Source organism: Sciurus carolinensis, chromosome 13 (assembly GCF_902686445.1).
Source record: "Sciurus carolinensis chromosome 13, mSciCar1.2, whole genome shotgun sequence".
NCBI lineage: Eukaryota > Metazoa > Chordata > Mammalia > Rodentia > Sciuridae > Sciurus > Sciurus carolinensis.
Window position 1 is genome coordinate 92,926,215 of NC_062225.1, and position 24,092 is coordinate 92,950,306.

General features: G+C 54.6%; 1 protein-coding gene across 5 annotated transcripts in view; it reads left to right on the top strand.

Annotated features, from left to right (window-relative positions):
* The window catches only part of Eipr1 (EARP complex and GARP complex interacting protein 1), a 115,966-nt gene that overhangs the window by 64,862 nt on the left and 27,012 nt on the right, over window positions 1-24,092 (top strand). For 3 of the 5 annotated variants that reach the window (XM_047522839.1, XM_047522840.1, XM_047522841.1), the window contains one exon: window positions 7,196-7,352. In XM_047522839.1, the coding sequence (XP_047378795.1) occupies window positions 7,196-7,352 (157 nt within the window). Of the gene's footprint in view, window positions 1-4,685; window positions 4,705-5,928; window positions 6,076-7,195; window positions 7,353-24,092 lie in introns of those variants that run through there. The other 2 variants (XM_047522844.1, XM_047522842.1) reach the window with 2 other exon arrangements.

Genomic DNA, 24,092 nt, shown 5'->3' on the forward strand with positions numbered 1-24,092 from the left:
GCGCCCCCTCTGCTGTTGTAGAAGGAAGGTGCTCTTTTTCTGCTCTTCCAGTTGCTCTCCTAGAGCACTGAGTCTACCTCCACCCGTCCCTTGTCCATATTTTGTTCCTGTTTTTAGGTTTCTCCTTTGAACCTTTGTCAACATCCAGTTAAACGTGACCAGCAGCAGGGATGCGATCTGTTGTTGGTGTTTGTAGATTTTTGCCATCTGTCTCTCAGCCGTTAGGCTATGGCTCCATCCTTTACCCTGGGCCCCCTTTCCTTCTCCACTGTGTCCTCAGAGGCTCCGGCTGGAGCTGCTCTGCACACAGACTCAGCTCGGTCTCTGTGGAAGGTCTGCCCTTGGTGACTGTCCAGCCAGGGTGCAGTTCATCTCAGGGTGCCCCAGTCCCGGCGTCCTCGCACAGCTCACCTCAGGCCCAGTCAGAATGCTGGCCGCCCCTCAGCTTTGTCTTGGTCTCGAGGTCCTGTATTTTTCTGTGACATGTCCAGACATGGATCTGGCTTTAATTTAATTTAAACCCTACTCAAAGTAGTCCCGTTTCCTAATTCAGAGAACGTGTGCACTTCATTTTTCTTCAGTTCTGGAAAATTCCCCAGTGTCACCCCTTGAGACTGTCTCCCACGTCCTCTGTGTTCCCTGTGCACCCTCATGTTCTGCCTGGTGGCCGTGGCGGTCTCTCTGCCTCGTCCCATCTGGGCTTCTGTCTGTGCTGCACCCAGGTGCTTTCTTCACATCTTTATTCCAAGCCATTATTTCTCATTGGACTTTTCTAATACCAACTGGAATTTTTATTTCAACAATTTAAATTTTTTATTTTATTTGGTTCTTTAAAAAATGTTCCTGGCAGATTTTGATAGATGCCAGACCCCTCTATGTCAGTATCCATTCAGGAATTGGGGTGTCATTGCAGTTCGATATGCAACCTTTGGGCCCTGTGAGCTGTACTGGACCACAGCACTGTGCCATTGACCGCTGTGGCTGTGTGTTGAGCGACAGGGATTGGTGGTGTTCAAGTCTACACTGTAGTTCTCACATGTCTGCGTGGTTAGTTCCCTTGGCCTTGGACAGCCATCCTATAAACTGAGGTCTGTGTCAGCTGGTCAGCTGAGGGAGAGGTTGTGGCTGCCTGTGGTCCTGAGTCCTCCTGGGGTAGGTCAGGTACTGAAGCGTCAGGACACCCCTGAGGGAGAGGTAGTGGCTGCCTGTGGTCCTGAGTCGTCCTGGGGTAGGTCAGGTGCTGTAGCATCAGGACACGCCTGAGGGAGAGGTAGTGGCTGCCTGTGGTCCTGAGTCGTCCTGGGGTAGGTCAGGTGCTGAAGCGTCAGGACACGCGGGGCTGAAGGCGGACGTGCTCCTGTTCCTGTGCTGTCGCTGATGCCCAGCGTCAGCCCATCCTTCTGGAGAGCAGGCATGTGCTCCTGCCGCCTCTCCTGCAGAGCCTCCCCAGGGCGGTGCTCCCAGCTCCACCTCCACAGAGATGGTGGCAGCCCTGGTGCCACCTCACCTGCTTTGTCACCTTTGTCCCTTCAGCAGTTGGTGTCTGCATCCTGCAGACTTGCTGGGTACCTGTGCACAGCGCTATCTCTGAAGCATAGAGGCCAGTGTGGAGAAGTATTTTAGGCGCAGCTCCTCAGACCCCCTGTTGTGCATGCCAGGTTATACCTGCATCAGGTGATTGCTTAGTGGAGCTGGTTCTGCCTCTTTCACCTGCTTAGCCTGCGCGAGATGCCGGGAGATGGCTGCAGTCTCTAAAAATAGCCCTCAGATGCCTAATGTGCTCATTATGTGGCAGAGCCTGTGGACACCTGCTCCTCCAGCTGGGGATCAGATTATGTCCCCCAGCCAGGGCATTGTTAGCCCTTTAGCAAGCTGACTGCAGCTGCTATTCAGGCTCAAAGGCTCTAATCTCCTTTCAGTTCCTCTAAGCCCTGGACTCTGTAATCCCTTACAGCCAGCCTACCTCCTCCAGTATGCCTCTTCCATTCATTTTGCCCTGATTATCTTTTTATCTCATTAAGCGCCTTTAGCTCTTGTGTTACACGTTAAAATAGATAGAGGCGTCAAATTGCCCCTAAAGATACAGCTTGGTATTTTCTCCTTCAACGCAGTAGACTGTTACAGAGTCAAGAGGCTTCATTTCTTTCCCGACTCTGGTGCTAATGAGCCATGTGAACTTGGAAAAGTCAGTTAACTTCACTGGGCCTCAGTTTCCTCATTAGTTAAATGGAGAGGCTGGCTACATTCAGCCTGACATCTGAGACCTTTCTAACTCAGCCGTCTGTGGCTCTGTGCCTTTTATGTCAGCATGGGTGGGGTTGTGCAGTGGTGCTGTGCTTTGTGCTGTGGATGTGGTTTTAAACAGAGCCTGCACTTTGTCCTGTGGCTTGGCCTCATGCAGAACCTGTCATTGTGCCATAGATTTGACTTTGTACAGAGCCTGTGCTCTATACCGTAGACTTGGTTTTAGGCGGAGCCTGTGCTGTATGCCATGGTTTGGTTTCATGCAGAGCCTGTGCCCTGTGCTGTGGACTTGGTCTCACGCAGAGCCTGTGCCCAGTGCTGTGGACTTGATCTCACGCAGAGCCTGTGCCCTGTGCTGTGGACTTGGTCTCACGCAGAGCCTGTGCCCAGTGCTGTGGACTTGGTCTCACGCAGAGCCTGTGCCCAGTGCTGTGGACTTGATCTCACGCAGAGCCTGTGCCCAGTGCTGTGGACTTGATCTCACGCAGAGCCTGTGCCCTGTGCTGTGGACTTGGTCTCACGCAGAGCCTGTGCCCAGTGCTGTGGACTTGGTCTCACACAGAGCCTGTGCCCAGTGCTGTGGATTTGGTTTCACACAGAGCCTGTGCTATATGCCATGGTTTGGTTTCATGCAGAGCCTGTGCCCAGTGCTGTGGACTTGATCTCACGCAGAGCCTGTGCCCAGTGCTGTGGACTTGATCTCACGCAGAGCCTGTGCCCTGTGCTGTGGACTTGGTCTCACACAGAGCCTGTGCCCAGTGCTGTGGACTTGATCTCACGCAGAGCCTGTGCCCAGTGCTGTGGACTTGATCTCACGCAGAGCCTGTGCCCAGTGCTGTGGACTTGATCTCACGCAGAGCCTGTGCCCAGTGCTGTGGACTTGGTCTCAAGCAGAGCCTGTGCCCAGTGCTGTGGACTTGGTTTCACACAGAGCCTGTGCTATATGCCATGGTTTGGTTTCATGCAGAGCCTGTGCCCAGTGCTGTGGACTTGGTCTCACGCAGAGCCTGTGCCCAGTGCTGTGGACTTGATCTCACGCAGAGCCTGTGCCCTGTGCTGTGGACTTGGTCTCACACAGAGCCTGTGCCCAGTGCTGTGGACTTGGTCTCACACAGAGCCTGTGCCCAGTGCTGTGGACTTGGTTTCACACAGAGCCTGTGCTCTATGCCATGGTTTGGTTTCATGCAGAGCCTGTGCCCAGTGCTGTGGACTTGGTCTCACGCAGAGCCTGTGCCCAGTGCTGTGGACTTGGTTTCACACAGAGCCTGTGCCCAGTGCTGTGGACTTGGTTTCACACAGAGCCTGTGCTTTGTGCTTTAGGCATTGTTTCATACAGAGGCCTTGGGCCCTGCCCTCTGGGGGCTCCTAGTCATTTAGCTATTAATTCAGGATAGGCAGGCATCACAGGACCTAATTTTTTGACAGTCTTAAAAGCAGAGATGAAAGGCAAATGCCTCCCTGGCTATTACAGGATTTTCCTTCTGAAGATTGGGTCTTCCTTCTTAAAATGCCTTCATGTCTTTAATATCTGCTGGGTGTGCACTGAAAGCTCTGCTGCGGTTCATCCTTCAGACGGTTCCTTCAGAACCAGTCTGTGCATCTCCAAGGGCATCCCTGCTGTTTCTTACTTGGTGCTGTTTACCTCGAACTTCAACCGCCCTGGGACTTGGAGTTGCTGACGATGCCTGCCACAGTCCTCGGAGCCAGGGTGCCCCTGCTCACCCAGTTCATAGCCGTGTCGTAGCTGTGGCCAGGTGTTCCCGGTGCCTCCAGTGTGCAGAGAGCTGCAGCTTCTGGTCTCAGGTAGTGTCTCGTGTTCGTCATTTTCAGTATGGGACTGAACTCACTGTGCACTCACTCACCAGATTTTCAGAGCAAGTTCTGGAAAGAAAATTGTGTAATGTTTCAGAAAATCTAAATAAAATTTCACACTCTAGACTTTCCTTAAAGCTTTTTTCTTTTTATTTACTAGTTTCTAGTAAATATATTGATTGGTGTTTTGCAGAGTGTCTAGTTACATCTATGTCCACCATACTTGTTCTGATCTGTCCCACCCAGGAGGAACCTCCTTCCTGTCCTCTGTTCTTGAACATGTCCCTGTAGTGCTTGCTAGCTTCCTGGTTTGCTGTATGAAAGTTTTCATTTACCATTTTTTTAAAAAGACTTCAACCATTACTTTATTTACTTGTTTTTATGTGGTGCTGAGGATCCAACCCAGTGCCTCACACTTGCTTGGCAAGCACTCTGCTACTGAGCTGTGTGTGCAGTCCATCCAAGGCTTGTGACTTGAGGATGACTGAGATGCAGAATCCACCCGAGCATCCACTGTGACCAGCAGTAGAGGAAGCGTGGTACACAGGCACCGTGGGGACACTCTCCAGGACGGATGGAGAAAGAGTGGTGCCCACTGGACACTCTTCAGTCTGAGAGGAGGGCGTCCTGTCACTCGTGATGACCTGGGTGAGCCCGAGGACACCAAGCTGAATGCAGTGGGCCAGGCACTGAGCTCTCTGTCATCTCGCTTAGATGTGGCAGCCGAGTCCAGCAAAGAGTAGAGGGACAGGGTCGGCCTGGTCCAAGGAGAGAGGTTAATTCCAGGGAAAGTTTCAGGCAGCCAGGAGGAGTGAATTTCAGAGACCTCAGGTGCCTCCTGGTGACTGGCGTCACACCAGCGTATTGTGTGCCTGAAAATGGGTGAGTGATGATTCTAGGTGTGTCTACAACAGCAGCACAACAGCAAAATAAGTGTTCAGACAGAGCGTGTCATTGGCTGCATGTCCTCTTAACACACTGTACATGCACACCGTGTTTATCAGTTAGAAACAAAGCTCCTTGTGCCACAGCACTGTTCTCTGGGGGCACAGAGCCGAGCACAAGTACCCACTTTAATGTGTGTGCCCCACCTGGAGAAGCACCCGCTTTGCCTGTTCTGGACGGTCCACGGCTCTGGTGGTGGGAAGTGTGGGGCAGTGAGTGCTGTGGTCACAGGCCTGCTCCTGTGTGCTCCGTTGTACAGTGGCTTCCCTGATCTGTGCTCACACCTGTGCTCTCTGTTCCAGGGAGATGGAACTCTGCCTTCCCACGGGTAGGTGGGGCCTGGGTGTCCCCTTGCCCCCAGCTGGCCCTGTGGGTCTCCACTCGTTCAGTCTTTCTTTCTAGTCTGCTAACCTCCAGCTAGCCATTGGACACACCCTTGTTCCTGGTGTGCTGTGAAGACAGTCGGTGCGGTGCTCACAGCCTGTGCCTGGACCGTCTCACTCCGTGGCTCACGGGTGACTTCTCTGGGTGCGGCTGCTTGAGAGCTGTTGCCCGTCTCTGGCTCTTGCCTCAGTGCTGTGCCCTCCCATCCTTCAGCTGGCTCACCCTCTTCCTCCTCCTTCAGTTAGGAGTACAAGGCCCACAAGTGGCTTTGGGGAGCCACTGGGTCCTGTGTCATCTGTGTACCTATTATGCACTTTTTTGCTGTTGTGACCAAAAGAACCAACAAGAACAATTTTAGAGGAGGAAAAGTTTATTTGGGACTCATGGTTTCAGAGGTCTCAGTCCACCGACAGCAGGCTCCATTGCTTTGGCCCCAAGGTGAGGCAGAACAGCATGGCGGAAGAGTGTGGTGGAAGAAAGCAGCTTGGGATATTCAGGAAGCCAGGAGGGACCAAACTTGGCTCATCAGAGACAAAATATAACCCCAAAGGCACACACCCAGTGCCCACCTCCTGCAGCCACGACCCCCTGCCGGACGCCCATGTTCACCGTGCAGGTGGTGACAGCGCTGACGGGCCACGTGCTTATGGTCCGTCATTCACCTTTGAAGTTTCTTGCATCGCCTCACACGTGAGCTTTTGCGGGACAGCTCACGTCTGCACGGTGACATTGCTGACCCCACCCTGTCAAGGGGACAGTCTCTAGTGTGGGCAGGGTGAAGGTGGTGTGCCTGGACGGGCGTGAAGACTCAGGTGTCCAGTGTGTCACTGGCTTCCTGCCTGGCGTAAACTGAGGCGGCGACTGGGAAGTGAGAAGAACTGCTTTGGCCTTTCTGGTCCCAGGAAGTGGAAGAGGAGTCTGATGGGCAGGTGTTGCGGAGAGACACCTGGGCAGAGTCCTCCAGAGGAGGAATTGGGCTGGAGGCAGTCTGCCACAGGATGACTGCGTGACTCTCCCTGCCGCCCTCGTCCTCTGCTTCCCTTTCTTCTCAAATCCGTGGTGCCTCCGCCCTTCAGAGGGCGTCTGTTTAGGACCCTCAGAAGGGCAGTGGAGTCTGCAAGCCTCGTTTTTCTCGGCCTTCTCCTGGCACCAGGAGGGCAGTTGCCACCCGCGAGTGCTGCAGGAGGGCTGCACCACACGCCTCAGCAGGCACTTTCCCGAGGGCCGCGTGCGGGAGCTCGTCACCCGCCTCATCACACAGCGGCTTTTCAGGGCACTGGGAATGCCTGGCTCTCTGGAACCCCTGAGGAGTGCAGGGCTGAGTGAGCAGGGCTGTGGGAGTCCACATGCCCAGGGGCCGTGTGCCAGGGGTGGGGGACGTGGAGGGGCTGTGGTGTTGGGCTGCCTGGGCAGGTGAGCGGGACGTGTGGGCTCAGCCCCCGCTCCCTCCGAACGCCTTGCCTCTGAGCCCGGCACTCACCTCCTTGGGTGAACTGAGGTGGGCACGGTGCTGCCCGCGTTTCCAGACAGGGCTTCTCACGTGCTCAAGGCCTGTTTGCAGACCCTGTGAAGCCGTGGGCGGAGAGGCCGACTTGGCGCCCCTCAGACAGCCCCCTGCCCGCTGATGGTATCCTCATCCCTTATTTTGCTCCTGTTTTTAAAGAGCCGTTGGAAAGGAATGGGAGGAGATTGGATTTGAGGAATTTAAACTTTCTTTGAAACAGAAGGACAGCTTTAAGTGAAGGGCCGGTGGGCGAGGGTGGTGTGTGGTCTGCGGACTGCCCTGCTGACTCTCTCCTCTGTTGCTCAGCCTCCGACAGTCGAGTCCAGGCGCGTGCGGCCGTGTGGAGGATGCCCAAGGAGTTGGAGTCCGGCAGCCAGGAGTCCCCCGACGACTCTGCCAGCACCGCCCAGACCCTGCAGCTGCTCTGTCACCTCGACGACGCGGCCCACGGCAGCGTGGCCTGGTAGGAGGCCTCGGGCCCCAGGGCCCAGAAGGCGCCCTCCGGCGGCTCGGGCGGGCAGTCTGCCCACGTGCTCGCTCGGGAGCGCCTCTCTAAAGGTTGCTGTGCCCCTTTCGGGGTTTTGGGTCCTAGTTGTGTTGCAGGTTAACCACGCTTGACGCCCGCCGCTTGCGTGGTGCGGAGCCTGCGTCCTGCTTTCCCTCTTGGTCTCAGCCGTGTTGCCCAGGTCACCGGAGTCAGTTGGGCTGGTGCAGCATCTCCATAGGATGTCCCCAGGTTGCAGGCCACCAGCCCTTGTCCCGTGGACTCTGTGAAGGCTCAGTGTGCCTGCCTGGCCGTGTCCTAGCCTTCAGTGTGCCCCCTGTCCCTGTCCCCAGCCTTCAGTGTGCCCGCTGACCATGTCCCCAGCCTTCAGTGTGCCCGCCTGGCCGTGTCCCCAGCCTTCAGTGTGCCCACTGGCCGTGTCCCCAGCCTTCAGGTGCCCGCTGTCCATGTCCCCGCCTTTTGTCTTCTGTGTCTTTGACTGTTTTCCCCCATCAGTTCTGTGGTGTGTAAGGGGACAGGAAACTGTGACTGCCATTTGTTCAGGCTCCTGGCCAGTTGCTGCCTGTGCAGTTGGAGCTTGGCCGTGTCTACCCACCCAGCCACTCCCAGGGGCCTTTGCACAGTGGTCTGGTCTCTGACATGGCCGGCGTCGTGGTAAAAGTAGAGGCTGTGATTTCCAGAAGGGACGCTGGGGCATAATGTCATGCATGTTACAGGAGCCATGATCATTCTGCTTAGTTCAGTGAAACTGATGTGCGTGTGTGTGCTTGTGCACCTGCACGGACTCCTGTCCCTCTGTACAGTTGCTTCGTCATAGCTGTGCCAGGAGACGAGTTGAACCCAGCACATACCTCTAAGCATCTGCTGCCCTTACCCTAGGCTCTAGGGACAGCAGGTGAGTGTTCTGGAACCTGGCCTTGAAGAGTCCCTGTCTCCAGGGCAGACTCAGGGCGTAGACTGCTAACTGTGGGCAGGACAGTGGTGACAAGTACTAATGAGCAGTGTGCCAGGGCCCCAGAGGCAGCCACTAGGCAGATTGCTGGAGCACTGAGTGTCCCGAGGTGACACTTGGGCAGGGCTGAGGGCTGGCCCAGGGCTGGGCCTCGATGTGGTTTCTAAGCAGTGCCACCGTCAGGCAGTCTGCGCTCTCAAGTCCCACGTCGGCTGCCACCTGCTCCGGGGCCCCTCCTTGCTGGGGAGCTGCTCTGAGTACGCACGGCCTGCCGGCCTGCAGAGGTGGGGCTGGCGGGTCCTGAAGCCCAGGAGCGGTCGCTTTGGTTCCGTCACTCGGCTGCCCACATCTCACAGCTCCATCCAGAGTCCCACATTCAGTGGCCACATTTCCTAGCAGGCAAACATTTGTGCTGGTGTCCATCAGTGTGCGTGTCCCCTTGTCCCTGGAAGCACAGTGGTATGGGGAGCAGAAGAGTGAGCCCCAGGCGGGTCCACAGTTGCTCAGGGTGGGCTGCAAGGGCAGAACCAGTGGGCTTGGGGGGGGACTGAGGAGCCGTCAGGCTGCTTTCCTGGCTGTCCACCTTGTGCATGGGCCTGTCAGATGGCATCTGGTGTGCAGGCCACAGGTGTGTGTGCGTTGTTGGGAACTGAATGTCAGCTTGGGACACTAGACTGCACCGCGCACACCTCGTGTGAGAGGAAGGCTTGTGACGTGGTCGTGATATTCAGACAGTCAGCTGGCCTCAGCGTCACTCAGAGTGCTGCTGTTCTCCTTGGCTGCCATTCCTCAAGCACTTCCTGAACTCCTTGTCTGTCATCCAGCACCCAAGCACCTCCCCCCAGTGTCTTCTGAGTGTTTCACGTTGAGGTCATGCAGATTTAGCAGCAGGTGTCGAGAGGGCATGGGCCCTTGCACACCCTCCACCTGGGCTCCAGGGTACCTGTGACAGCAGTGCAGGGTCACCACCTGTGTGTTGGCTCCGTGCACTCTGCCAGCCTTGGCTGGGTCCTCGTGGCCGCCTGGGCGCCTCTGCTGCCATCTAGCACAGCTCGCCTGGGGTCCTTCGGCTGCAGCCACCTCCCTTCTTCAGTGCCTGCAAGCACTAGTCTGTGCCATCCCTAAAGTGGTCCTTTTGAGGAGGTTATATAAGTGAAACCATGCGCTGCGTAACCTTGATGGTGACTTTTTCAGAAGCTCAATTCTTTGGAGTCGCCTCGTTTGATCCCCCAGGGGTGTGCTTTGGTTAACGCCGGTCCCCTTTTGTTGCCAAGGAGTTTCCCACGGTATCATGCACCCCCGTCTGTCTGACCATCACCTGCTGAAGGACGTCGGGGTTTTGCCAGCTTCGGGCTCTTGTGAGTAAAGCTGCAGCAAACGCTGCTGTGCACTCTTCCGGGCTGACTCTGGCTCAGCCCTAGCACCCTGGGCTCTTCAGAAAGGGTGTTTCTTTCCAAGAGTGACTGCGTGTTCCATGACTTGCCATCATGTGGACCAGCCTCTGTCCTCACCTGCACTGGGTGTGGTCAGGGATATTCAGTGTCCCCTGCAATGCACAAGGACTGTCCTCTGTCCTCACCAGCACTGGGTGTCTCCAGGGATATTCGATGTCCTCCTCAGTGCACAAGGACCAACCTGTGTCCTCACCAGCACTGGGTGTAGTCAGGGATATTCTTTGAAGAATCTTAAGTGATTTCCAGGTTTTGTTAGACAAGAAATTTTAGTTTTGAAAATTTAAGTCACAAGTGTGGTGGATCTGTTGGGGGCTGGACAGGGTGAGCAGGGGTGTGCTCTCCTTTTGGGCTTATCCGTTGATGCTGAGCAGCTCTAGGAGAGCCCTTAGCATTTCCTGAACAGTGTCATTGGCCGTCAGAGAGCATGCAGGACTGTTGCACAGTTCCCGTGCTCGTCCAGCACGTCTCTGCCACCTCAGGCCGTGTGCTCTTCCTCCCCCACCAAGGGAGCAGTGTCGGGGCCCCTGTCCTCAGCCATTTCAGCATTCGTGTGTCTGGAGCAGTGGGACACCTCTTGTGTCGTGTTCAGCCCTCCAGCAGGCAGGGGCGACAGAGTGATTGCTGGCAGCTGCTGCCACGAAAGCCTGTGATGCTGGGCACTCAGCTTGAATGTTCTCTGCAGGACCGACACCGACCCCCCGTGACTTCCAGCATCTTACTGGATTTCATCTGCATGGCCGCCATCCCTGCTTGGTGTTCCTGCTTCTGTTCACACTCAAGTGCAGTGTTCTCTGCAGGCGGTCCCAGCTTCCTCTGAAGTATCAACTTGGGCCAGGCTGGATGCTGTCTTCTCAGCACCAAGGACAGTGCCAGACACAGGAGGCTGGTTCAGGCACCAAGGACAGTGCCAGGCCAGAGCGCTCAAGGCTTCATTCTCAGCACCAAGGACAATGCAGGCACGAAGGAAGATGGGCTCCAGGCTGCGTCCTCAGCACGAAGGACAGCGTCAGGCGCAGAGGAGGCCTCCAGCTGTGGGAATGGAAAAGAGATGGAGCCCTGCAGCAGCCGCAGTGCTGAGCCCTTGCTGTGAGCCGGACTCCTTTCCAGGACTTCGCATTTATTCGCCACAGGGATCCTGTCAAGAGGACTGCCTCTGCCCTGCAGCCCTGGACCAGAGGGAATCTACTCGGCCTGCACGCTCTGCGTCGGGGTCTTTGGACTGGCGCTGGGCATTCCCACCCAGGACTCTGGAAACACCTAGTTGCCTCCCAACTGAAGGGGTGGAAGGAGCCATCTGTGGCCATGGTCACCTGTGATCTGGAAGTTGTTTTAGTTGCTGGAAATATGAACTTCTCTTCATCAGAGTGGTCTCAAGGCTGTCCAGTGGTCTCAAGCTAGTCCTTTTCAGAAAGTGAATGTGAACAAGTTGAGCTTCCTGGTGGAGCTGCTTAATTGGAAGATAATAAACTTTGTGGTTTTCTAGTGAGTTTCTCTTTTGCACTCTTCGGTTTTTGGGGGAGGGTTTGCTGGCAAACAAACCCAGGGGTGTATTGCCTTTGAGACACATCCTCAGCTCTCTTCTTTTATTTTGAGACAGGCACTCACTGGGTCATCTAGGCTGGCCTCAATCTTGTGGTCCTCCTCTGCAGCCTCCCAGGTGGCTGGATTCCTAGGCAGGCAGCACTGTGCCTGGCCTGCCCCATGCTCTCTGGAGTCACCTCTGGGGTCAGCGTGCCTTTGCTCTGGGAGAGGCAGCGTACACCAGGCCTGGGCCTGCACCCACCTTCAGACATCTGGCCATTTGTGCTCTCAGCACGGGCCTGCCATTTCCTTTCAGGCCCTGCTTCCTCCTGCAGTGGGATGATTGTGGGGTGGCCAGCATTGTTTCCTTTCTAAGTTTACGGGATGCCTCTCTTTGACACTCAGTGCACCTCACTTTACTTCAGCGTATCAGAAAGAAGTGGTAGGCTCTGCTTCCCTGCTCCCTTCGCATTGATGTGGTCCTGTGTCTGCTGCCCCAGGTAACAGGAGCCTACCTGGACAGGGCCTCGGCATTCAACCACAGGACCGGAATCATCTGGGCCACTCGCTCCTGGGTGCAGTCTGTGAGCAGAGGGTGGCTCCCTGGCTGGAGTGGGCCCGGGTTTGGGGAGCTCTGGGCACTTCGCACTCTATGGTGTGAGGTAATGTCCTGACCACCTTCAGTTCCCACATGCCCATATTTCAGGTTGGCATATTACCTGCCTTAAATTCTTTCTGGAACAATCTGGGACCTGGCTATGTGAGTAGAATTAGAGATTGCTTTGTCACTGCCGTAGACAATGACTGCTGCTAGGAGGGGTTGGCCCTTGCATTGTTCTTGCAGCTGATTGTGCCTCTTCACTTTTGGGGAGCAGATGAGGAAGACGTCTTTACAGTGCTTACTATTGTGGTGTGTGTTGTTGTTCTGCAGAGTTGGGTCTCTCCTTAGGTCAGACGTTAAATTGATGTCAGGCTTTTTTTCCGGTATGCAGAGTGGACGTGCTCATACCAGACTGCTGCCTGTAGACCCCCCACGTTTGCTGTGCTTCCTGGCACTTCCTACCTGCCACTGAGGTTTATGCCAGTGAGCCCAGGTAAAGGGGAGGTTTCCTGAAACTGCAGCTAAGAGGGGAGGTGGCAGTTATTTCTGAGAGACTGCACAATGCTTCCTCATCACTGTGGCTTCCAGGGCTGATCAGCCACAACAGGGTGACTGTGTGGTCTCCATCTTCTTTGATGATCAAGAGGCCCTCCAGCTGCTCGGGAGCCTGTGCCTCACCTGCAGATGAATGCTTCCTGCTGACGAGTGGAAGCAAAGTCAAAACAATGGAAGTGCAGGCATGGTCCTGTTGGGCACCGTCCCCAAGTGGAGTGTCAAGAGCAGTCACACAAATCGGCTTGTTTCTGGGAAGATGAAAATCTCCTTTAAAGGAGAAGTTACTAAAGTCAGTCGTCAGCAACTTTTGAAAGATGGGAGTTAATTTAAGGCAGGCTGCTGTGATCTGGGGGTGAGTGGAGTTAAGCAAGCTGTGCTAGTGTGGCATGTTTCTCTGGGGGCATCAATGTCCTGTGGCACCGCACAGTGGCCAGCCAGCCTGGCCTCCTCAGCCAGTGGCATGGCGGAAACCCTGGTGTGCAGATGCAGTAAATGTCACACTGAGTGCCAGGCAGGCAGTGTGTGTGAGGAGAGGGCCCAGGCCTGGGCGCTGAGACCGGGGGGGAGAGAGAAGCCACATGTGGACCCACCAGATAGGAGGTTGCCTCTTCACTTTTCTTCTTTTTAGTTCAGTGTGACAGAAGAGTGGAAATTGGCTCTGGTTAAATGTTACAAAAAGCAAATTGATGGTTATCCTCAATATCTTGCAGAAGTTGCCTTTAAGGATAAGAAAATGTCTGACATTTTCCCAGAGCCTGTGCTACGATTGCTGTTGCCAATGACGGTAGTGTCATCCTGAAAGTGTGATCGGGTTTTTACAAGAGCCTTGCTGGCTAGTCACAGCAGACCGGGGCACACCTAAGTGCAGGGTTTTAAAACCGCCACCTAGGAGCTGCTTCCCTGTTCACCAGCTTGTTACTAATGCTGGCATCAGCTTTCACAGGAAGCCCGGGATTTTGCCTGACAGCCCTTAGTTTGTGCAGGAGAACCACCATCTTATGGTGTTTTGGGAAAATATCAGAATGCCTTCCTTGAAGCTTTCTCAAAGTCCCCATTGTTAAGAGGGACTGGGCTTCGTAGTCTCCCTTGTCCCAGGTAACTAAAGTGAGGTATTAGAAAGGGGACAGTCGGGAGGAAATACTTGGTAATATGCAGTGTATAGACTCAGCTCATTCTAGGAAGATCCAGAGTACAAAAATTTGAAGAAACAGTGCAGAAAGTATAATATTCATATCAAAGAGAAATTAATATTCTCATTAGGATTTTAGTTCAAGTTTTCACTAAGTAGTATGGCTCAGAAGTGCGTCTCCGTCGATCCTCTTGTGAACTGAGTGGGCGTCTGCACATTTCAGCACAGCGGCCCACCAGGGAACCCAGGGGGAAAGCCGAGAAGCTGTCTTGATCCGTGCAGGCTGCTGTGACAAAATGCCATAGACTGGGTGGCTTTTAAACAACAGAGTTCACAGCCGTGGGTTCTGGAGGCTGGAAGTTCGGTTCAGGCCTCGACTGAGTCCCTCTGCTCGGTGCTGGGATGGCCCCTGTGCACCGTGTCCTCGTGCGTGCACAGGAGAACGAGCCCCTGGAGCCCCTCAGGAGGGCAGCATTCCCTGCACAGGAGGCCTAAGTTTTTAAAGTTCTATTTGTGAAAAACTTGAGATGTAAGAAACAGGTATGGGACCAGAAGAAGAACTAGAATAAAATGGAAGAACTTCTTATTTAACAATTTGGATTTTAGGTAGTGTCTTTAAGCCTACCTTTGGATTTGCTGAGGAGACCCATGGACACGAATGTGTGGATGTGCTAAACGTGTCCTTGAAAGCCAGGAGAGTGCCAGGTGGGCCTCTGTCTCTGGCCAGGTCTCAGCAGACTGCTGTTGGAGGGCGTGCCCCCCAGGAGGCCTGCCCCCTTCTGTGGGAGAAAGCTGAGGTCGCGGAGGTCGTGGAGGTCGGGTGCTTGTGGGCGGCCAGGCTGGCTGTGCATTCCACTTAATAAAACGACCTTTCCCGTCAGCTCTGCTCCGTCCACTCCTTTCTGGGGCAGAGGGTCAGGACCACCGAGGCTCCAGCATGGAGCCGTGCTCTCTGCCCTCACCATGTCCACCCCAGGAGGACCCCTGGAACTTTCCCAGCAGACGCAGGTCTGCAGGGGTCTTCTCTGTCCACTCTCATTCTGAGTTCTGGATGCTTCTCTGTGAGCCCGCTGGTGAGCTCCAGGGCGTTCTGAGGCTAACTAGCGCCCCCAGCCCTACCGAGGAGAAGGTGCCTGACCACAACCTCTTGCGTCCCCACACCCGCGCCTGCCCTCTGCTCTCTGACTGGACGTGAGGGACATGGTCAGTGGAGCTGGACGTTTGTCCTGGTCAGATGGCAAGCAGCATGGCTTTTCAATAACCCATCACCTGGTTTCGAGGTCAGACGAGTCTCCAGGCAGCCTGTGGAGGTGCGTCTGTCCCTGCAAGTGTTCCTCGTGCCGCCATGTGAAAATCTTGTCCTCATGCAAATGGAACAGACTCGCCTTCATGGCCGACTCATTTCTCGTGCACTCCTGTGGCTCTTGTGAAAAGCCGCTTTCTGCTTGTCGCAGATTTTTGAGCAGAAAGACATGAACCACAGTGCCAAATCTGTAAGTTTTAAGAGGGAATTTTGAGAATTGGGGAAGTAATTTGTTACATTCTTTTCTTAGGGGTCTTCAGCGTTTGGTGCCTACCCAGTGACTGAAGCGCCATCACACAGACATGTTTCTCAAGATCTTCCTTCTGGGGCTGGGGTTGGGGCTCAGTGCTAAAGTGCTTGCCTAGCACGTGTGAGGCACTGGGTTTGATTCTCTGCACACGTGTAAATAAATTAAGTCCATTGGCAGCTAAAAGAATTCAAAGAAAGGTCTTCCTTTTGTCAGCGTGATAGTAAACTTGGACTGTGGGGTGCGCAGGAACAGGCAGCGCACTGGAAACCCTCGTGTGCTGGCAGCGTGTGGCCGGCCCCGAGTGGCGGGGCAGTGACTCCACCGCCTCGCAGTGTGGTCCCTCTTTGGGACGCCCTGGCAACCCTTCCATCCTGAGCGCTGTGGGGAGTGGATCGACACTGGCCTCCGGGAGAGCTGCTCAGTGTCTCTCCTGCTGCCTCTCCCGGTGCTGAAGCCCAGGGCGGTGCACGTCCGTCTGGGCCCCGTGATGGAGGAGGGAAGCCTGCTGTGGCGCCCTGTTCGCTGCCTGCAGGGGCCTGTGTGTGGTTTGCTCGTTTCGCTGTGCAGGGTGTTCACAGGGCAGCCCTCCTGCGCTTCTCTCCCCCATGGTGGAGGGCGTGGCCTGCTTACATCAGGGACAAGCTTCTTCCTTCCCGACTTGTTAATATTGTCATGTGACCTCTCGTTCACTGGTAGAGTGTGATAAAGTAGAAAAGTGGGTGATTTTTATGAACAAAGAAATAAACTTCTTGGTTTGGAGTAGCAAGAGTGGCAGAAACTCTAGGTTATTTCCCCGTGTTTATAGCTCTGGTTTCGTGGTGATGGTCCGTGATAAAATAGAGTTTCTTTTTTATTGCTCTTTGCATACCCCAGCTATTGCAAGGCATGTTGCAAACAGGAATGATTATAGGATTGCTACCTATAAAATAAAGCAGCCATTTTCCAACGAAACAGCCGTGGATGAATAATGAAGTGTACGGTAAAGCAGCTCTCCCATGGTGGTCCCCTCAGCCATCAGCCCCCTGGAATAGCTGGCGTTCCTTCATGGCACAGCTCTGCAGAAGCACCTTACAGATGCTCTTCCTGAGGGCGGATCTGCCGGCTCTGGCTGGGGTTGCAGTCTTCCATCTCCTGCAGAAGAGCACAGTAACCTTGCCGGCTCGCGTACTGCCTGTCTCGTGTGAATACGTGTTATAGGATAAAAGCCAAACCTGAAAGTAGGAGGTAGCAGAAGCCAGGTGACTTCTCACCATTAAACCGGAGGCCTGGCCTGATGGTCTGCACCTTGGGCAGTGGGGCCACAGGGCAGATCAGAGCACCAGGCGAGGCAGGAAGCATGGTCATCCCCACCAGCGGCCCCATCAGGATGAGCGCGTGCAGGCGCAGAGTGCTGTCCACCATGCATCTGACCCTTACTCACCAACCGCAGGAATGGTGGTTTTCCAAAGAATGAACCTGGGCCTTCTGATTGTACTGGAAGATTCTGTAATCATACTTCCTTTGTTTAAAGTAGTTCTTGGTTACTCTGCCTTCTGTGTGTGTAGAGTTGTTTGCTTTTCTCAGAGACCTTAAAATGTAAAGTCCTCAGGCTCACCTGTAAGGCTGAGGTCTGCTGACACTGTTGAGGGGAACTGTCACCAGAAGGGTCCCCATGATGTCTGGCCCTTTTGGGCTGCCTTGTGGGCTCCTTCCAGGACGACAGGTGTGCTGGCAGCAACAGGAAGCTGGGCTGTGTCTCATCCTAGCTTTCGTGTTGCCTCTTGGATTTCAGGGCTTTTCCTTGTGGAATACCCACAGGCCTTCTCCCACCAGAGTCTGTGAGGAGTCCACTCTGGATCAGTCCTACCAGGAAAAACCCATGCGCTCTCTTATCCGCCCATTTGGTTGGTTGCCTTCTTCATCTTGTTCTTTCAAAGACAAATTAGCAAACTGTTAGGGACGTAATAGATGTTCTCTGAAGTCCTTATTTTTTGCTTTCCTCTTTTCCTTTTGTATCCCTCTTGGGTATGGAACCCTGCCCTCCCACGTGCTAGGCAAATGCTCTACCACTGACCCGCATCCCTGGCACTTTTTTTTTGGTTCTTGGAATCTCTGGATCATCCAGATCGATGTGCCAAGATTGACTCCTGACACCTGCAAAAGGTTTCACTTTAAATTCGTGGAATGCAGAGTCTCAGCCTTGAATCCTCAGAAGCAAAAGGTGCGCCTGCCTTGGTTCACGGCCTGCAGTTGCTCAGCCTTGGCTGCCGCCCTTGGTGCCTCCTCTGGAGGAGGCAGTCTGCCAGCGTGGGGCACCTTCTTCAGGACAGGCGTGGTGGGCCTGTGGGCGTGGAGCTCTGAGTCCAGGCCTTAGCTGGGGGCCTGACCCTCGCGTGCCGTCGTGCTGTCTGGAGGGGAGAGCAGGGCTGGAGCGCCTTGTCATGTATCAGCCTTAAAAGCAAGACCGTTCAAGCTGTGTCTCCGGCGGGACCCAGAACTGTGGGCTCCCAGAGTGAAGGGCCTGTGCGTGTGACAGGAGCTCCAGAGCTCGGGACCATTTTCCAGTCCCTGGGGGACCGCAGGTGGTGCTCTGCTTTCCTCAGATGGAAGAACAGCAGAGGAGGACCCAGGACCTGTAGAAGGCGACACTGATTCAGGCCCTATCCTGGGTGGCAGGTAGGGGGCTCAGCAAAATTTAACTGAGTTTCAGTGCTTTTCATAACAGGAAGAGCTGAGTGTCTGATCTCTCCTGGAGATTTTCTCCTTAAAGTAAGTCTCCCTGGAATTTTTTGGGTGCTGAGGAGGAGCCCTTTGAATGTTCCTGACAACTTTAAAGGCGCTGGCACGGTTTGCAGAGAGATGCTGCCACACTGCAGCTGAAGCCAGTGTGCATCAGGAGACATCTTGCAAGCCTGCCCCTGCTGCCCCTTCCATGTGATCCAGCAGCGTCCCTGTCCCGAGCCTCCCAGATGCCCCTGGAGGGCTGCACCAAGCACGGACCCAGTGGTGCACTAAGCTGCGGAGCACCTGCTGCGGGCTGTCACAGACCTGTAGTGCTGGCATACTGCTGTGTCCCCAGGAGAGAGGGCGGAGTTCAGCCACAGAGTGGCTGGGATTCGGGAGGCGAGGCAGGCGTGGCTGGCTGCCTCATGTGCCCGTCTTCCACACCGCAGTGCGTTGTCCGTGGTTGCATGTGTTACGTTGTTAAAGATACCCGAATGGGCTGTGTGGTGGTGGCTCGGTGGAGCGCCTGCCTAGCGCGTGAGGCCAGCACCACACATAAGTCATATGGAGGTATCATGTCCATCTACGACAAAGCAGTATCTAAAAGATCCCTGAGTGCTGAAAAGTTAAGTACTGTTACTTTCTGGAAGGTTCTTCTCACCTTCTCGTCAGTGGACCTGGGTAGCTTGGGTCACCTCTCAGGTGTCCTTGCATATGTCCTTGTGCAGGGGCAGCAGCACCATCCCAGAGCCACATCCTGGCCGCTCTCCAACCAGGGATGAGTTCTCGTGTAGTGGTAGGTGGAGGCAGGTGGGCTGAGTCCCGTGGTGCTTGTGCAGTGGAGAATGGAGGCCAGGAGGCTGAGTCCCTATAGTTCCTGTGTAGTGGTTAGGTGGAGGCAGGTGGGCTGAGTCCCGTGGTGCTTGTGCAGTGGAGAATGGAGGCCAGGAGGCTGAGTCCCTATAGTTCCTGTGTAGTGGTTAGGTGGAGGCAGGTGGGCTGAGTCCCGTGGTGCTTGTGCAGTGGAGAATGGAGGCCAGGAGGCTGAGTCCCTATAGTTCCTGTGTAGTGGTTAGGTGGAGGCAGGTGGGCTGAGTCCTGTGGTGCTTGTGCAGTGGAGAATGGAGGCCAGGAGGCTGAGTCCCTATAGTTCCTGTGTAGTGGAAATGTGGAGGCTGGTGGGCTGAGTCCCCTCGTTCTTGTGCAGTGGAGACGTGGAGGCTGGTGGACCGAGTCCTGTGGTGCTTGTGCAGTGGCAGGAGGAGGCCAGCTAGCTTCCTGAGCGTGAACCCGTAGGGCCTGCAGCAGTGTGAGCACATGGCCTGACTCTCGGCTCTGCCAATCCTAGCCACTTGATAGGGGCAGCTGCTCAGCTCCCCGTGTCTGTTTGTCCCTGGCAGGTAAGGAGGGGTGGGGTTCCTCTCCTGGGCTCCAGGCACAGTGCAGAATGCCATCCAGCCTAGTGCAGGCCCCCGAGCAGGCCCTCGAGTGCTGCCTCCGGTTGCCCTGGCGCTACCTGGGACTGGCCAGGCATGCAGCCATGCCCCTCTGTCTTGTGGCTGGGGTGCCCCGCACCAGGCACTGTGGTCACCCCAGGTGCCTTTTGCAGCCCGTTCCTTGGTGTTGCTCAGAGATCTGTCCCATCTTGTGTTCTGTTGTCACCTGGGCTAAGCTCTTGCAGCCCTGTGGGTCTCAACCTTTGTCACGTTCCTGGCCAGGGCAAGGTAGTCAGAGGACAAGGACGAGGGTGTGGTCCTGACTCACCAGCAGCGCCACCTTGCCGGGTCCTAGAACACCCCCAGCCTAGAGTCCTGCCTTGAGTCACCCTTTCCCTGCCTCCGTGGCTTGTCCCACGTCTTCTTGTGGAGGACAGTTCTCTTGGCACTTCGAGGTGTATCACCTGCTCAGGGGGCTTCCTCTAGCCTCTCCGCAATAGGAGTCACTTCACACCGTGCTGCGGCTCCAGTGTCAGGCCCCCTCTGTCGCGGGTGTGTGATCCAGGGACACCACCAAGGGACATTCTAGGAAAGTCTCTTTTTAGTTCCTCTGAGGAACAGGTACATTTGCAGACGTGTCCTGTGATTGCAGAACAGGCGTAGGAGGAACCGAGAATGTGAGGGACGGGGTGCCCGACTGGCTGAGTGGCCTGGGTCAGGTCGTCCTGCTTTGGGAGGGTGGCTCAGAGCCTGGGTGTTGTGTGGAGGCGCCTCTGGAGGCCACAGGCGTGCCGGATGCCAGTGCTGCTCAGCCCCGTTGCAGGGCGCCCTGTCTTCCCCTGACCGAGGGTCTTTCCAGAAGGAGAGTCACACTGCAAGTCCAGCTCCCCTGTGGAGCCAAGGCTGCAGGAGCCAGGTGACCGGGGTGTGAAGGCTTGGCCTTCCTGATGGGTCAGCATCAACCGGAGCTCTGATGAAAGGCAGCAGGTCCTGTCCAGTGGAAAGGACTGTCGTTATTTTCTGGTCATTTTGTTCACTAGAATAGTGCTATGACCCTTTAAAATACTGCCTTTTGTGGTGCATGTGTCAAGCCTTAAAGTAAGTTCTGCCGTAACTCAGATTTGAAGGGACAGACCCCAAGGGCTGCTGCTGCTGCTGGGCACTGCTGTCAGGGAAGGCTGATGGGGCGCTGCCTGCTGGTCACCCAGAGAAGCCACGCTGTGCATTGACAAGGCCTTTGCAGAGCACACCTCAGTGACTTGGGTGGCTGCTGCCGTGCACCCAGGAGCAGGCTGGCCTGAGCGGCAGAGAGCGAGGAGCTGAAGCAGGCCGTGACTGCGCAGCGAGCCGCCTCCTAACTAGTTGGAACGCGCTGTGCCTTTTACATCTTTGGAGAGAGGGTGAGAGGCAAGTGGTCATGGGAGATCTCCATTTTCTTTCTCCTTTCTTGTGTGGCTTTCCCGGGAGTTGTGATCTGAGAGCTGTGTCAGGCCTTCGATGCTCTCAGCTGCCGCTGGAAACATGCATGTGCTTCACTTGCTTACCCGTTACTTTGCTGAAATTCTTCACTCATGACTCTTGGAAAGGAAAGCTGTTTCCATGAGGATTCAAGCTCCTGTCCCAGAATGACAGCATCCTGAGGAGAGGATTGAGGACTCCGTGTAGGCCTTGCTGACCCTGCGGTCCGCATTGTCTTTGGAAGGAGGTGTTTGTGTTTTGTGGAAGCACAGGGTCCCACACCCAGGTCCACATTGTCTTTGGAAGGAGGTGTTTCTCTTCTGTGGAAGCACAGGGTCCCACACCCAGGTCCGCATTGTCTTTGGAAGGAGGTGTTTCTCTTCTGTGGAAGCACAGGGTCCCACACCCAGGTCCACATTGTCTTTGGAAGGAGGTGTTTCTCTTCTGTGGAAGCACAGGGTCCCACACCCAGGTCCACATTGTCTTTGGAAGGAGGTGTTTCTCTTCTGTGGAAGCACAGGGTCTCACACCCTGGACAGCCAGGCACAGTCTTCCAGCTGAGGGCAGAGTGGGGAATAGGTCACAGAGGCCAGGAGCCTCTATGGCCTGGTGAGGGCCTCCACGGATGACCGAGTGCAGGAGCACTCGCTGCACAGTGGCTGGGACGAGGCGGGGTCGAGGACGAGCCGGCGACTGACTCCGTGTTGCCTTCTGGCCCTCCGGCCCTGGCGGCTGAACTCCCATGTCGGGATCTGCACCACGGAGCCCTGGCTGCCGGGACCCTGACACTCTGCCCTTCCGCATCGTCCTCGGTGCAGTGGAGCCTGCCTGCCTGCCTGCTTAGGGCTCCATGCTGGTGCTTTAACGGGAAGAGGGTGTGCGACTGATACAGCCACTTGTGTGGGGCAGAAGCAGCCCGAGCACTTTCGTTTGGTGTTTACATTTATGAAGTACTGGGTGTTTTCTTGGTAAAGACAGCACGGTGTGAGTCATTCTGAAAACTTGAAGCACTCTGCATTCCTGCCTTATTTTATTTTAAACACTATAGCAAAGTACAGGCACCCCTCTCCCCCACCGGGGTGGGGTCTCAGGCCTAACCCAGCCCTCAGCTGCTTTTGTGAGTGAAGCTTCACGGGTCACGCAACTACCCTCTGGTCGCGTGTCTGGTCCCGTGTTGCCTGTGGCTGCTTTTGCGCTGCAGCAATAGAGCCATGCAGTCCAGAAGCCTCAGTTGACCATCAAGCCTAAAGTACTTTTCCTTTAGTTCTTTATAAAAAGTTTTCCAACACTGTTTAGGGTGCTAGAAACATTGACTCCCAACTTTGGGGTTTTTGATGTTTCTTGGAATATGATGTATTTCATTTAATATTATCGTGACTAATTTCTAGGATTCTTATTTTCCAATTAAGCAGATTGGATTAAGTTCTAGATGAAAAGCTGGTGATTTCTGTAGCGCTGTGATTCTTTACCCATTCAGGTGTTTGCTTGCTGGGGTTTCCCTGAAGGGCACGTGGAGGAAGAACAGGCCATCACATGTCGTGAATGTCCTTTGAAGGCCATAGCTTCCTTCCAGACTAGACATTGTGAGTGACCAAGTGCTCGCAGAAGAGTTAGAAGCATCCAGTACATGTTGGACAGGATGTACACACTCTGTAACTACGGAGGAAATGCAGGTGCAGATGGGGATCTCTTTCCAGAAAGGTGCAGTTTGTGGCCGAAAGCAAGGTCAGCGAGGATGCAGGGTTGGGGTTCACCTTGTTAGAAGACGAGCAGGAAGCACATCTGTCTTTCGATTGTAGTGCAGAACTGACCCTAAGGTGTGCCAGGAAGTTCATCTCTGGATGCTCATTGCTTTACCCTGTGAATCTGTTGTGTGAAAACTGGGGACGGCTGCAATGCCATGTGCTAGGGAACGGGGTTTAAACATTCTGAAGGTCTGCAGGGTGGACCTCCATGTGGCCCTGGAAAGCAGTGTGTCTGTCTGACAGGGAGGGTTGTGCAGGATACCTGGGAAGCAAAAGCAGCACGTTGCAGGACAGTTCTGTAGGTCGTAACTGCGGTGATGCCTGCACACCAGCGCCCGTTGGGAAGCCCTGGAAAGCATTGTGACTTGTGCCTCGTGCCAAGTGGGCAGGCACGAAGGGACGTGGACAGCTCGAGTTTCACCGTTTCGATGGGTGACTGTGACTTCACATTTGCAGGGTGTGAAACGACTCGAGGTTGAAATGAGGTTTCAAGGAGCCAGACAGCTTCTCGTCCTTCACTCAGAGGAGACGCCCTCGGTGCCCTTGAGGACTGTCTGTCATTTCGTTAGCAGGACTTGCTAGACATGAGCGATGGTGCTTTCAAGCTCACTGAAGAGGCAGAATGGCAAGTGGTAGCCAGAAGATCTACAGGAGCAGAAGGGGTGACGGGCACAGTCATCAGGGTTGCAGACCAAGCTTTCCTAAAGTGGACTCCATGAAGGAAGAGAACACCTCAGGGCTGTTAGCCTGGGGAAACGGCCTACGGCTGTCCAGGAGTGGAGTGCCCAGCTCTGTGCCTGGAGCCCCTTTAACAGCACCCGCTGTGAAACACTCCAAGGCTGATTCCAGCAACGTGCTAAGATCCCTGGAAAGGTCCAGTGTTAACAAGGGAATGACTGCCTTGAGAGGTGGCAATGGACCAACTTTCAGGGGCACTGCTCTGCAGTTTGAGAGAAAATTTATAAGAATGAATGTTGCATTAAGAGAGAAGAAAGAGCGCAAATAAACTACCTAGCTCTGTGCATCCAAGGACTACAAAACGAAGAACAAAGTAAGCCCAAAGTTAGCAGAGGGAAGGAAGTAAATAGAGATGAGAAAAACAAATGACACAAAGTTGGAAAGCTTTTAGCTCGGTTAAGAAGAGGGAACATTCAAATAAAATGGGAAACTAAACAGCAGACATTACAACTGATACCACAGATCATCAGAGGGTAAGAGACCACCATGAACAACCACACGCAAGCAGATCTTTGGGTGTCTAGAAGACATAGATCAATTCCTAGAGACATAGGACCTCCCAAGTCTGAATCATGAAGAAACAGGGAATCTGAACAATTCAACAAGTAAGGAGATCGAGTCATTGTCAGAAATCTCCTGACAGAGAGAAGCTCAGGACTGTAAGACTCCATTGGTTACCTCCCATACACGTAAAGGAAAGTTCATGAGGCCATCCTATTGTGATGCCAGAGTCAGATAGAGACACGGCAGAGAAGAAACTACAGGTGCACAAGCATCCATGCAAATCCTGATGCAAACCAAGTCAACAGTGTATTCTGAGGATCGTGCACCATGTGACTAGGGTGTGCTATGC